The 15800-nt window shown below is 33.0% G+C and overlaps 2 protein-coding genes across 2 annotated transcripts in view; one reads left to right on the top strand and one right to left on the bottom strand.

Annotated features, from left to right (window-relative positions):
• Positions 1–15679, top strand: part of LOC124956559 (forkhead box protein biniou) — a 27446-nt gene extending 11767 nt beyond the window's left edge. The window contains exon 3 of the transcript XR_007103293.1: positions 14694–15679. The gene's annotated coding sequence lies outside the window, so the exon portion shown is untranslated. The remainder of the gene's footprint in view (positions 1–14693) is intronic.
• LOC124956562 overlaps positions 14792–15800 on the bottom strand; it is a 112458-nt gene continuing 111449 nt past the window's right edge. Inside the window, exon 5 of the mRNA XM_047512530.1 lies at positions 14792–15171. Coding sequence (XP_047368486.1) covers positions 14925–15171 — 247 coding nt within the window. The 3' untranslated portion in view covers positions 14792–14924. The remainder of the gene's footprint in view (positions 15172–15800) is intronic.

Here is a 15800-nt window from a genome sequence, read left to right as displayed (position 1 = left end):
ACGAAGATATGGTTATTTATGATTTTATAATCAGGAAATAAGAAAAATAATATACTTTTTTCATATTGGTAATATTATCTCTGTAACCTATCGTTTATGTACTTTTCAAATGATTAGGATATATGATGAATGTAAGTTTAATTATTGTAATGTGTTGTATTGTAACTAAAAATATTTGTACGGTTAGGCTATTAACAGAAAAGAAAAGAAAGATAAATGCATCTACTGAACCGTTCGTTTTTTGTTTATAACATTATCTCCCTTATATTGTTTAAAATACCATATGAAGAAGGTTATGAACTATTTCTACGTTTTTGTGTTCCTCATAATCTATAAAAAAAATTAAATCTTAATAGCAGGTATCCAAGTGCACGTTCTTTATTTTTAGTATAATAAATTGAACAAGCAACATTTGTATTATGGCAATATATAAAATTCAATCCGTCGAAATCTATCAATCTAATTATTACAGTTAGAATTACGTGATCTAATAAAATAATATCACGTACAAATAATATACGACGATATTAAATCGTTTTTCTATTAAAATAGAATTACATAGAAAGAGACGGTTATATAAATAGATAGACGATATTTTTTCAAGTTTCGAGTCCTACGAATAACCGACAAGATACACAAACATGCATATCTCTTGAATGACAATATTTAATAGCCAAAGTGCCTCGTCTACTTTGCAAATAAAAACGAAGAACAGTAAAAAAAAAAGTAACAGGTGGAATGAGTTAGAGTTATATACATACATACATACTTACATATGTAGATACATACATACATACATCGTTCGGTTTCGAAGAGACAATAACACCGAGCTCGTATCGTTCGAGAATTTCATGTAAAACAAAAAACAGTGAACGATTGTTAGTAAAAAAATGGCTGGGTCGTATTCGCGCAACGCGTGTAAGTGAACGTTCATTCGCGATCGATAACAGCTTTTGTTGGATACGAAGCGTTGTTCTTTCTCTTTCTCTCTTTCTCTTTCATTCTCCCATTCTCCCGTTCTCTCATTCTCTTCGTTGCAATACTGTGAAAATCGCTTCGAAGCGGTTTACCGGTGTAAATATTTTTGGAGTGCGGTATGCGTATGTGCGAAAAGCAAAACATTTGGCAAACTGTACAAATGACGGTTACGGTAGAGAGTTTTTACTTGGGTGAAACGTTTTGCTAAGTAAACCGCTGGAAAAAACGAAAAGAAAATCGAAAATTATACGATTGACGTTGTTAGAACAATGGATACAGGCTTTTACTTTGGTAACCTTTTTTTTCGGATTATTATATATTTTTTGGATCTCTTTCTTATTTAATTCTGATTATGCAATTAGTAATCACATTGTCTTGTTAAACTGCTATAATTTACGAATTTAAATAATATCTATAATTTACAGTGATATATGATTTATCTAGTAGTTACTATAGTAAGTACTTGCTATATTAGTATTTAATATATATATATATATATATATATATATATATATATATATATATATATATATGTAAAGAAAGTATACTTTCTTCAGATAGATTTGCCGCGCGTCTCATAGCCCGCCCCTTCATTGCCCTTTCATTGTCCATATATATATATATATATAGTATATAATTTATAATGTATACGTGGTATTGATTCATTCTTTTTTTTCTTTTTGTAAAGTATCTAGATCGTCTAAATATTCCGTAGATATATGTAGTCGTTACGTATGAAGTGCCTCATTTTTTTTAGTACATATTATCTGGTGATGAGGCAGATTTTATTTTGCGAATGTTTTTTTGTCCGTGAACGTGTGAAATGTCATTTTGAAGCTTGTCACTTGTTCCATTAGACCTGATTCTTCCTAGATCTCATCGTTGAGAGTCTTCGTTGGTTCTCCAAGTTTTCTTTTCCTTTTTTTTTCCATTCAAGAGATATTCATCTCTATCCTTAAACTTTTTATATCGTCAACTTTTTATAATCGTACGCTCGTTTATAATATCTTCGTCGAATGAATTTTCTCAAACAGTTAATACTGTGACGTTATGAACTTTCGTTGTTTTAGATGAATAATACTCGCGTAAAGATAAAATTAAATATGTAAAAATGAAAGTCGGATCTGATAAAGCAGACGACAAGCTTTGGTATGTCTCACACATCCGTACACGTGGAAGCATTTGCTTTAGAAAATTCATATTGCGAAATCGGATATATTTAATGTCTAACGATCTAATAATAAATAAGTCACTTTACCGATTGAAACAATGTTTTTTCTTCCTATATATTAAATATTGGCCGATTTAATCGATAAGAAGATAAACCGAATATCTTCTCTATAAATGAATATCGTTAATTATAACTTTATTTTCATCGAGATAGATATAACACTCTCATGGCCATATTTATCCTTCGTTTGCGTTATTATTATCGAATGGTCGAGTCATTTTTAGCAGGAGTACCGAAATAAAAACTAACGACGAATAAATCGTTCAATGAACGATTCGACGGGCGATTTCGTCGCGAAGTATTATAAATGTGAGGTCGCTTTGAGCCGCGCTTTGATCAGAGCCAGGATAAATAGCGACGTCGTTGTTCGAAAGCGCGAACATCAAACACGGTATTACGCGTTAAATTGTTCGTTCGCCCACGAAAATTTCATTCTCCACGATTACGTTTTCCTTTTAGGTCGTTAGATAGTTCCTTCTGATAATTACAAATTTAATTAATACGTAGATATTTTCTTTTATTACGTCAGTTTGATTCAGGATGGTTTAGGAGAATGTTTGCTTTAACATTTGCAAGTGACATTTTTGAAAGATAATTCGACTAATCATAACGATATTTCGGCTATCATACGATATTTAGAGTCATTCTCATTGTTAAACTATTAAAATAAGATATGCTTAATTAAATGTGATACTTGGTCGATCGTTAGAAATAATTAAAAATTTTATCTTAAATTATTCGTTTTAAAAGTTTTAAATCGAAGAAAAATTATAATACGATAATATTGAGTAAAGTTTGAAAGAGGTCTGAAGTTCAAGCGGTTAGAGCGGAAGGAATCGTCGTCGTCATGTAGCAGGTTACATATATCGCATGTTGTGTTTACATGACTCCGCGAGACCCACTTTTCCATCGGCCCCCAAAAATGCGTCTTAATTCTCGAGACAGGCCACCCGCAACGCGCGGGAACGCGGGATGGCTTCGACTACCGGCCCGTTCGTTTACAAAATTACGGATGATAATGTAAGCATTTTTTTCACGTACTCGCCGCGTGTGGCTGAGCGTTGTCGACTCGCTCGTTTCGCCTACGGGGCTAATTTTAGGGTGTTCAACCCCCGTACGGTACGTCACCTCGCGTTCCGCTTTTACGAGGAATCCATTTAACGAGTTTTAATATCAGGTTAAATGAATAAATACGATATTGCGTATAATGTGTTGATCTACGAAACGCATCCGTCCAAAAATTCGGCACTTTAGAAAATTTCTTTCTTCTGCTTGGCAACCGATGAAAAAGTTTATCCCTAGCGTTCGACGTCTTTTCACCCGATTTTGAAAAAAGATCATCGCTTTTATTCGGAAAACGTGTAAACTCATATAGACACAGATATACATACATATGTACATATATATATATACGTGTACGTATATACAGGGTGTTCTATTTCCAATTTGGCCTTTTAAAATATAATCATCTATTTTATTTGTATGATAATGTTTGAGAAAGAGATCGGATTTAAAACAAAGTAATTATCTTCCATGATGTAGGTCACAGGATGAAATATATAAATAATATGATCACTTTGTTACTTACAAATTCTCGTCGTTGTATACATTTGAAAAATGTCACTTTTTTAGGGTAATTAGGGTAATTTATGAACATCAACCAATGATATTTTATAAATATTATTTATCTAACTAAAAATTTGTCAAACTTTTACACTAGTTAAAAGTAATCGTTATACGACTTTATACTATTCATCCTGTATATAAAATAGATATTAAGACAAGAATTTATTTATAACTTCAGAAAAACATAATTTATCACATTATATCACATTTTGTTTTAATATGATATCTAACATGCTTTTTCTTTCTTTATTTTTATATCTTTCTAAAGAAATAAGTACATCATTATAAACAATTTCTTATTATTTTTAAGGATAAAATGATAGTTTTATCGGATGGATTAAACGATTTAATTTTGTTAAACAAATAATCGATAATGTTCAAACATACATTTTTAAATTATTTTCAACAAAGAAAGAAAATAATGTAGACACAATAGATATAATAGAAATGTAACCGTAAAATCTGCGCACACCCCATATATATATATATATATATATACGTGTGTACAGAAGGATTTTACGGTAAATCGAGCGAACAGCCTCGAGCGTGGGCTCCCTTACGCAAACGCATTGTCCTCAAATGCCTCCTGTGGTGTCACGGTAGAACGGCACCGCAGGTCGTTCTATCTTCAAAATGGTATTACCGGTGAGGTAATAATGGCTCAATCGGCCCGTCCTTGATGTGGCTTAGCTCCTTCCCTTTCCTTGAAATATATATATATATATATATATACACACGTGCAATAGACGATAGGGATGCTCAGTTGATGCGACCGTGGTGCATGGTGGCGCTCAAAGAAAAGAGTCTGGCAATAGACTGGCAAATGTTCGTCTATCCATTAAGACGATACATGAAAAAAAAGAAAAAGAAAGAAGAAAAAAAAAGAAAGAAAAAGGGGATTTAGTACGTAAACATGTGTATGTGTGAGTTGTATATATACGTGTTTATATGTTTTATATGGTAAGGATAAAAGCGTTCTAAACGTTCAGTTACACGGAAATAAATAAATTCTTATGGTATGCCGCTCTTTCTCTTTCTCTCTCTCTCTCTCTCTCTCTCTCTCTCTCTCTCTCTCTCTCATTCGAAGTCTCGTACTCTATAAGTATATAATACTATCCCCGTTTTCAATTATGTTCGCCTCTTTATTTCTCGCGTCAGATCGATCCACGATGTTTATCGTTCGCGTTCGAAGAACGATTCTGTTACATGATTGCGCAGGTGCAATTTGCTTATTGTTGTATGCGTACGTATTATACATACATAGGTGATAGATATGTAATACGTTTGCCCCATTTAACTGGTAATAAGACATTTTGATTATTACATTGTGTCTTTTGTTAAAAATACGTTTATATTTTATTAACAACAAACGGATAATTAGGGAATGTTGTTCTACGAGTTGTCTAAAATAATGCTGATTTTTGAAAAATTATTTTTCGTACACTTGATTAATATCGAATAGTATGTTTTCAAGATGAAAATAATACGTATGTAGACACATCATCTTTTTTCTTTTTTTTTTGATTTAACAAGATTATGTATCTATTTATCTTATTACTCAAAGCTTTTTTGTGTATCTTTAATTATTTATAATAAAATAATATTTACGATAAATACTTACGATACTTACGAGTGAAATATTATTATAAATGCAACAGGGGATCGGTATAAGTCAGTTTACCGAATATTTAAGTTACTTTGCTTTATATGAAGTACGAAGAAAAACATAATTTATCTATTGTTATAAGTGTTGGAAGTGATTGCCAATCGTTTTTAATTCATAACGAATGCATATATTTGATACATGACAAAATTCTATTTATAGAAATCCATCATTGTCGTCATAGATAGGAACGATAAATTGACTCATATCGATTGCTCTATAATATTATGATGCTATGTTCCAAGCGATTAGAGTATAATTTAAGTTATTAAGTCTATTTAATTAAAAACAGAAAAACAAATCCAATCCTATGTCCTTCCTATATTTTTCGTTTCGTTATCGTCGATAAAAGAAGGATACATTATACTTCGGTCGAAAGTTTCGTCAGTGATTTAATATTTTTCTTGTTATGAGTATAAGCGACTCGGTTTGTTCTAAAAACAACGGCCAACGTAAATCCGTAGAAAACCACCTGCACGTCGGAATCCTTTCACGCGTATCGCAAAAAGGATGCGATTTCCTATTTTGCATGGTTATTCCCCCGCTTACCGACTCATTTTCTTCATTATTATTCTACTTTATTAATATCTCCTTGTTTCTTTATTGACCGTAGTGATGATGGTTCCTTCATTTTTTTTTTTTTTTACAAAAACATAAAAAATATGCTTCTACTTATTTGTTCTTTACTTGTATTTTCATTTCCGCGTTAAAATCATTCGCGATCATTCGAAAATGAAAGAAAAAATAAGAAAAAAAAAAAGAAAAAAAGAAGAAAAGAAAGAAAAGAAAATATGTACGAAACAAATTTGTTTTCGTTTGATAAGAAGAAGGAAGTGTTATACCACTATCCGGTTTCTTCATTATTTCCCTTTAAAATATCCCTTACAATACAAACGTAAATAAGTAAACAGAGATTAAAACGAATGCCTTTGTATCTATATAATACATAACTCTTATACAATATATCAAATCTTATGACCTATATCTATAATCGTGTATTCCTCTATTATTATTTTGCTATTATGTGATAGGCTGTATTTAATTTTCTGCGTGATGTCATATGCTCGGAGCAAGTCTCGAGGAATCGCATGGGAAAAAAGAAGAAAGAGGAATAGAAGAAGAAGAAGAAGAAGAAGAAGAAGAAGAGAGGGAGAGAGAGAGAGAGAGAGAGAGAGAGAGAGAAAGAGTATGGTTGTATGTTCCGCTTCAGTGCCAGATATACCTACTAACAGAGCCGAGCGTACTGAGAATATTTTGTCAATCGTCGAGGATGCTCGTTAGTAGCATCCGTCAGAGAATAGACGAGCACGGAGACAGAACGAATGCGTACGCTTTAGAGGCGCCTTGACTTCTCGAAATAATCGTATGCACTTACAGAATGTCTAAGAATTTTTTTTCCTCTTACTCTCATTCTTTTCTTCCCCCACTCTTTGATTCGAAAAACGGAAACCGTCGTGAGTTCGCATAACTCAGGCTCGCGCGAACAGAACCGTTTCGCAGCTTATATTGTTGGAATTATACGACGATGTTATAGATAACGTTTAGTTATTCGAAATTATTCTTTTAACGAAGTCGATTGTACTTATTTTCTCTTTTGTGTTTTTCCTTTTTTTTTTTTTTCATCTTTTTTTTTTTCGAACGATTACAAGCAACTACGAAAGAGAATACACTAGTGTGGTATTTATGCATTGATAAGTAGAAGTAAAAAAAAATGTATTCCTTGTCGGATAAAGTTTTATTCTGAAAATTTAATATTTAATAAAAATTTGAAACTTTTCATTTATAAACTTTATTCGAGGAGTTAAATATTAAATATTTAATGAATGTTTGAATTTCGACGTTATTCTGTTAATGCTGTTTTAAAATTCGTTTTACATTCTTAAATCATATTTAATGTCAATTAATTGTAATTTTCAATTAGAAAAATTCCGAAAATATACTTCAAGAAGATTTTAGATCTTCTATCCGATTTGATTAAATAGGCCAGAATATACGAAAATATCATGAATATGATAAAGCATAAAATTAGTAAATAGTTTGTTAAAAAAAAAATATCTAATTTTTATAAAAAATCTTATGACATATGAGACGGAAAGAACATATAAGTGAGTTCATCGATCTTATATATTAATTAAGCGAATTAATTCTTGAATTTATTATTTTTATTTAGGCTTAATGGATTAATTTAACTTATTTTTTTCTTTGTATAAGTATATTTATCTAATACAGAATCCGTTAAATTAAATGGAATTAATAGAAAGAAGATAGTGGTATTCTCTGAGGGATAACTAGCAGAATGTGCTGAGATAGGTATGCCATGTTAAATATATATATATATATATATATATATATGTGTGTATGTATGTATGTATGTATGTATATATATACATATCTACCTACGTTTAGGATGAGAAGGCAGGAAAGAAAGCACTTCTTCCTGTCTGATGACTATGCTCTGAACCGAAGAGCGTAGGTGAAAAGAGGGCGAAATTCGAATCTTTATATATCGTACAAAGGTTCGTAATTCTTTTCAATTACTAGCTCATTAGAATGCACGAAGACGTAATATAGGTAGTAGGGTCGATGACGAGGCGAATTCTTATAAAATGACGACTATCGTTTGGAAAGAAAAAGAAAGAAAGAAAAGAAAAATATGTATTATTTATTAAGAGATATCACATTAGTCGTATAAAATTAATCTAAAACGTTCAAATTACTCGAAGAATTCGTATAATCGAATAAACGTGATAAAGAATATTCGTGAAAATAATCGTTAAAGAGAAAAAATTATTCGGAAAATGATTAATTTTCAATAACTAATTAAGTGGCTTTAAGGTGTCTCTCGCTTGATCGAAGAACGTGAGCTCGATTAGGTCGTCCGTCGCGCAACCATAGTCGCGCCTTCTTGGCTGGGAATCGAAAATGTAACGGCATCTTGTTGATCCTGGCAATGGTCTATGTTGATCCAAAGCGACGCACCGACGTGTGTTGGTTATTAGGAGCGCACTTGCAAGGGGTGACGCGGCCTTTGGAAGTGGTGATGCGAGTGAGGAATCATCCAAACATGAGGAATCATCGATATTAGTCGGATCAACGTCCGTAGGAACCTTGACGCGCTTTGACTCGAGGTCAATAAACAGAACGTCGCGCGTCCTCCAACGTTATCGGCCGTCAACTTCTCAAAGATCCGACGATAAATTTTATCGTCGTATACGTACGATTAATAAATATAAATTCGCACAATCATTTTCAGCTGTTAAATACTTCCGCATCGATACATTCGAAATACTGTTGTATATACCATATTATTTTACTTCGTTCTTAATTAATCCATTGTTATCAAAATTTTCTTATCGACAAACCATCGGATACGTCCAATGGTAAAACAAAATAAAAATAAAGAAAAGAAAAAGAAAAGAAAAGAAGAAGAAGAAATCTATATGGTAATAAAACGGAATTGTTTTTTCAAACCGTTACCTTATCGATAAGAAATAATATAAATAACACTTTTCTTAACAATTGTTGATTTCACATACAAAACTAATGCTTATATAGGTGTTATACCGGTGTTAATCAAAAGAAATTGCAAATTCTATTCTAATTTTAGATTTGAAGAAAAAGAAGAAAAGATAACGAAGAAATGGCCCAATAAAGAACAACAAACGAGAATAATATAATTCGTTCAAAGTAAATACGCTATACGTATATAAGTATCCTATATGCATATTAAATAAAATCAAGAAGCGTCAAATATCAGAGTGAATCACTTCGTGTGAGGTCAGACAAGAGAAATTTTGTTTCTTTTTTTAAACGAAGATGTGGCAAATCGACAAATTTTCTTTCCTTTCTTTTTTCCTTTCTCCGACATTTCGCGATTCTTCTTTTCTCTCGTTTGCTGCCAATAATAGAGCAAGAAAAAAGGGCTCATTAGGTTGCGCGGGAACTGGTTTGCCTCGTCGAACGGGTGGATCGCTTGAAAGCGACGGTAATGGGGCTTGAAAGCTCCCGGGTTCTATGAGCTAAAAGAAGCAAAAAGAGGAAGGAAGAAAGCCAGCGAAGAGACATGAGACACTCGTACTCCGAGGCGTTGAACCATTTGATAGGGAAGCAACGGAGAGAGCAGACGATGCGAAAAGAGGAAACGAAGAAAGACAGAGAGAGAGAGAGAGAGAGAGAGAGAGAGAGAGAGAGAGAAGAAGAGAAAGATGGAAAGACGTCCGCCTTCGGAACGGAAGACGTTTAAATCTCGGCGGTCCTTTCCTTCGCCGGCATCCTCAAAAGCTTTTACTGTCAACGGGAAAATGTTCGAGTTGACCGATCGATATAACGCTTCTTTTTCCTTGAAACGTATTCTGGATCATTTCCATGGGATGAACACGTACGCACGCACGCACTCACGCATATGCATAAAATTTGTCGTATGATCGATCGATGATCTTCGTGATGATTTCAAAGGATTTAGTTACTGTTGTGAAATTATTCGTAAAAGAATGAGGAACGTGAGAAAGATGAATTTAATAATTCGTATATGTATGTATATCTTGTCTTATCTATGTTTGTCTTATATGCATGGATATTAAATAAAATGAAAGAGAATCAAATACCAAGATGAATCACTGAACTTTTGATTAATAACCTTTTTTAATGAATTTATATCGATATTTCTTCAATTAAATAATAATATAATTATTATTATTTGGTAGATAATAAGTATATCGATTTGGTCGAATTGAATATTTCTGTCTTTAAAAAAAAAACCATAGGTTACACATTAATGTCTACAATTTTGTTATGTTTCGATTGTTAATCTTTTTTTCTTTGTCCTTTTTTTCTACATTACTGAAAGAATATTAATAAAAGAGTATTAACTCAGAATTAGTTTCCAGTCGAAATTTGTTTTTTTGCTTATTTTTTTCCATTGACATATTATGAAAGGTTTCTTCAAAGAAAAAAAAGAAAAAAAAAGAAAAGAAAAAAAAAAGAAATAAAAGAAAAAAAAAAATAACAAGAAAAAAATGTTTTATCGATATTCTCATTACGTATTCTTAAATTGCGTATATTTTTGCGCGCATATTGTATACATATCTTCCAACAGCTCGTGAATTCCCATCCAGAAATATGCGCGTGCTTAAGAATAAAAGCCACGTCGCGTGATCGATCGATGATCTCCGTGACGATCGAAAGGAGGAAGGATATATCGGAAAAGAAAGAAAAAAAAAAAAAAAAAAAGAAGAACAAGAAAAGAAAAGAAAAGGAAAGAAAAAAGAAAAAAGAAAAAGAAAAAAGAAAAAGAAAAAAAAGAAGAAACGAGCTATCATCGACGACAGAAACGATTGAATTACGATGGCATTACAAGAAGACTTATTCTTTTGTGAATCCTCATGTGAGACTTATCTTCTTCGTTATAAGTGTGAAAGAACAAACGTTTAAATTGGCTGGCTTGTAGGAGCCTGTCGAGCGATATCTAATTAGATCTTCGCTCGAATTAAGCGACTTTCTTCCTTCTATCTTTTCGTTCCATTGTTTAGCCTCTCTCTCTCTCTCTCTCTCTCTCTCTCTCTTTCTCTCTCTCTCTCTCTCTCTTTAGTAACATCTTTCAAAGAGGATTCAAACGAGAACTGCGAGTCATTCTCGTACGTATCAAAAAATTTCTTTCTCTTTCTATTTCTCGACAGGGGATATGTCTCCGTTCGATGTGACGCAGCACACCGGCGAGAAGGAGAATTTTTTTATTGTGGGCAACACCCATCTTATCCATCTATCTATCCTTCTCTTTCTCTCTTAAGTTTCCATTGAGCTCGCTTCTTCGAGGACTCGGAGGGAACGGGAGAGGGATTCAACACCGAGAAGGAGAAGGACTCCGGAGTTCGAGAGTCGGACTGCTGCGGGCTTTCATTCATGACGCGAGAAGCTCGAGCCTTTGACTCGAGTGGAAGTCTTGAACAGCGAAGTGGACCGTATGGTATTTCGTTTCTCTTCCTTTCCTTTCGTTTTTCTTTCTCTCTCTCTCTCTCTCTCTCTCTCTCTCTCTCTCTCTTTCTATATATATGTATATATATGTATATATATATATATCTCTCTCTCTCTTTCTTTTTCTCCTTTTCTCCGTCTGATAGCTTCCTCCTCATTCTGCAAGCCTACTTCGAATTACGAGTGCCGCCGTGTGCTACCTTCGTCTTGATGCGCGACGACTCAGCGGACAGCCTTCTTGCTTATAATACAAATAATCGATAGAATATGTAAGCGCACGGACGATGGACTTGAGTTGTCGGTCGAACGGTACGCGGAGCTTTCAAATCGTTCGCCATCTTTCGCTATGTTTAACTTTTTATACTTATTATAATTCTACCGGACGATGGAATTTTTCTTCTTCTTCTTTTTTCTTTCTTTTTCTTTTTTTTTTTTTAGAAATCGTCTTTTCTCTTTTTTTGTTTTCGTTTTTCTTTTTTTTTTTTTTTTTTTTTTTGAGACCTTGAAAAAAGATTAACAGGATATAGGATGTTCAATGTTGAATTGTATTTTGATACGAGGAAATAAATAGTTATAGTTTACTTACGATTTATTAGAAATTCATTACATAGTTATCCTTACTATTTCAAATTTGGTTATATTTATGTCGAACGATGAATATTACATTTCAATGTTGTTCGTTCGTTTAGATAAAATGTTAATCGTTAGAATGGAGAACGTGGTTTCTGAATAATTTCAATGAATGGATGAACACGTTTCTCGATGGAACAAAATAATTTTATTATCGAAAGCACGTTTCTATGCATAACTTTAAACTTGATACAATAGATAATTTCACATTCATCGCGCGAGTTATTTGTGTCGGTATATAAGTTAGGACGTTTGGTAAGGAAGATAAGAAACGCGAGTACAATGAAGATGTCTTTTTTTTTCCTTTCGAAAGGATTGTTATTTTTTCGATGACATATCAAGGCAACTAGACAACTTGGCACCTCGACTATAAAACATATCCTATTTACTCGTCGATCGATTGATTCGGATCGAGTAAGCTTCCAGTATTATTCTTTCTTTGGCGGATTTCGCGGCAGCTCGATTTGCCCTTCGATATTACTTCGATCGACCGTCGCCTGTTAAAATGTCACTGATTTATTGCTTGTTTGTTTTCTCATTGCGTGCCAGACGACCTGCAGCAACACGACGAACGAGCGATTTACGAGGTAGACGTTAATCGAAATGTTCGGTGACGACATTATGCGATGTCCTATCCGAATTTCTGCGAGCTCAAGAAACGAATGAAAGTCCTTCAACGCGAAAGGTCGCGCGAAATAAAAATTAAACTTTCGATCATTTTAATCTTAAAATTGTTATTCAATTTATTTCGATTCTGATTTTATCGAACCAGTCCGTCTTGTTAACTGTCTTATCAATTATTATTTTAACAAATAAACGTTCAATATTTTTATAAACATTTAATTAGTTAAGTATACATGCATATTTGCTTATTGCCACACAAGGGTCATATTGGCTTTCGATTTTTTAAAATTTATTTAACCCGTTCGTAAGATTAGTTAGCCGACGATATAAAATACTGTTAAGTGAGACTAATATATCGTCGAGAATATGTTTTTGTATGTTGTTATGTGTGTGTCTTTCAAAAGAATTATGATAGACATTAAAATGAACATATCAGAATTTATGCCAGAATAAGATAAGATGTTAACGGGTTTTATTGTTCTAACAATGTATATAAGTGATCTGTAGTAAAAGTGCCATTCTCGTAAAGGCCCTATCTATGAATACGTATTTGCGATGGTACTCGGACAATTAAGCAAACAATGCGTGAGGAGAAGAAGAAAGAGGAGTATGAACGAGAAAGAAGAAAAAGAAGAAAAAGAAGAAAATGAAGAAGAAGAAGAAGAAGAAGGAGAAAAAGAAGAAGAAGAGGATGAAGATGAGAGAGATGGTGGGGTTAGGTAGCAAGAAGAAGCACGTTTCGGTGCGTTGTTTACTTTGGCTCGAAGCTCCGTTTAGGTGGCAGTAAGGATGGAAATATCGACCGCTAAAATAATTCGACGACAAAGAGCACGGGCGATCCAACGACAGGCGGGAACGAACGATCAGCGGCGGGCTTTTTAAACGAATCTCGAAAATAGTCTACGAGGTCTCTCTCTCTCTCTCTCTCTCTCTCTCTCTCTCTCTCTCTTCGGAGAAATAACGAAAATTACCTTAGCAATAATTTTATTGTAAATATTTTATTATATCAAAGCAGCATAAACTTTATCTGAGACGATACTGCAGCAAGGGTACATCTTGACTATTTTATCGGATGGTGAGGTATTAATGAAAATAGTAAAAATAATATTGATTAAAGAAAATGAATATTATTAATAATCGTTGTTAAAATAATAAATAATATCCGTGGGGAATGTAGTCTGGGAAAACGCTGTGTTAAAGGATTATTAATTAGTTGTAATATAAATGTTTTGATAAACGTGGATCGTTATCTAATTGTTGTCGAATTCTTAATCCTTTATTGATAAATGCGGTCAATTATTCAGTGATTTTCAGTGTTATAAGCTGAGCGTTATATAGACTCTACTAAGATCTCATGAAATGATCAGTATCAAACAAATTCGAAAACGATATAAGTGTATTAAACAAAGTTCTATATTAATAAAACTAATGTTTATTTCTATGTCTAACGATTAAATATTTTAAATATTTTATAGTTTCTTTTGTCATATTTAAATAATTAACCAAAACAATTATTATCACATCAAACATATGAAACATATTAGATATATATCAATAGACTTGATCACGATGATAGTAACGATAATAATAATATGGTAATAATAATATCCATATATCTATATAATAATAAATATATAATATTATATGTACTTGCATTCGATAACAGATATACATCGTTTATATATATAGACAGATGCGGTATCCGTATAAAGAAACATTTTGGGAATGGAGATTAAATTATGCTCGTAACGATAAAAGGTATTTATTATTTCACATCAAATACTAACAAACAAAAATTTTTCGGTAAAGAAAAAAAAAAGCAAAAAAAGAAAAAAAAAAGAAACTTGAATCAACCGAACATATATTTAAAAGAAAATTTTGTCAAAAATGGGAGCGAGTGGTGGGACGGAGGAAAGAGATAAGAAAAATATTGTTTCACGTTTTCTTAACAATAAACAATCTCTTTTACAGGGGATCTAGTCGTCACGGTCATCCTCCCGTTGTATCTGGAAAAGAAGGAGAAAAGAAAAAGATAAAAAAGAAAAAAGAAAAAAAGAAGAAGAAAACGAGAAGCAGCTATGAGAACGGATAGAAGTGAGTAAAAAGGAGAGAAAGGAATATCGCGGAATGTGGGAAAACCGCTCGAAGGTGGTCGGACGGGTGAGCATCGAGATATGGCAGGACCATTCACCTGTCAACCGTCTACTTCCTCCTCTTCAACGATGGCACCTTAGCAACGTAAACGTACAGCCAACAGCAGAAGTAGCAAGCAGCAACAGCAGCAGCAGCAGCAACGGCAGCAACGGCAACAGCAACAGCAACAGCACATAGTCCGTGCCATCGGCTGTAACATCGGCCGTAGGCCCACGTAGTCGCGCCTACCAAAACATCCTCGACGATCCTCCATTTGACTCGCCATTCATCGCCAGTGAAACAGCTTAATATAATCCTATTTAAGGAGAGGTGCCATTGTGCGTTGCTCCATCGCTGGAACGTGACCGAAATTATTTACTCGTTTATTAGAAGGTGATGCACTGGCTGCCAACCTTGCACCGTTCACAAAAAGACACTTTCTTTCACTTTTTTTTCTTTCCCTCTCTCTCTCTCTCTCTCTCTCTCTCTCTCTCTCTCTCTCTTTCTCTTTCTCTTTTCAATCGCTATCTCTATTCAGATTGTCTCCTTCTCTTTTTCTTTTTTTTCCTTTTTTTTTTTTGATTTCTTTCTCCCTTTATCCCATTCGGAGATTTTGATTCACGTTGATCATGAGCCACGGGAAAAGAAAATCTTAGGTGTCGATGTTATTTGAATAGTCGAGTATAGATATAAATACGATTACGAGAATTACGAATTTAATCATAGATTTATATAGATTTAAGAATAGAGATTTAACATTGAAATTAAAATTAACTTTGATAATAATATAAAATAAAATAATATAAAGTAAAATAAGTTTGACATAATTATATTCCTATATTGTTTCGATATATGTATGTAATTACATTACAACGTAATTTCAATCGTTTCATTGATATTTATTTATTTATCTATGACGATTATTAATTTTATAAAATGAAAAAA

Source organism: Vespa velutina, chromosome 22, assembly GCF_912470025.1.
Source record: "Vespa velutina chromosome 22, iVesVel2.1, whole genome shotgun sequence".
Taxonomy (NCBI): domain Eukaryota; kingdom Metazoa; phylum Arthropoda; class Insecta; order Hymenoptera; family Vespidae; genus Vespa; species Vespa velutina.
Note: the sequence above shows the minus strand (reverse complement) of the source record. Positions and strands in the feature narration are given on the sequence as shown.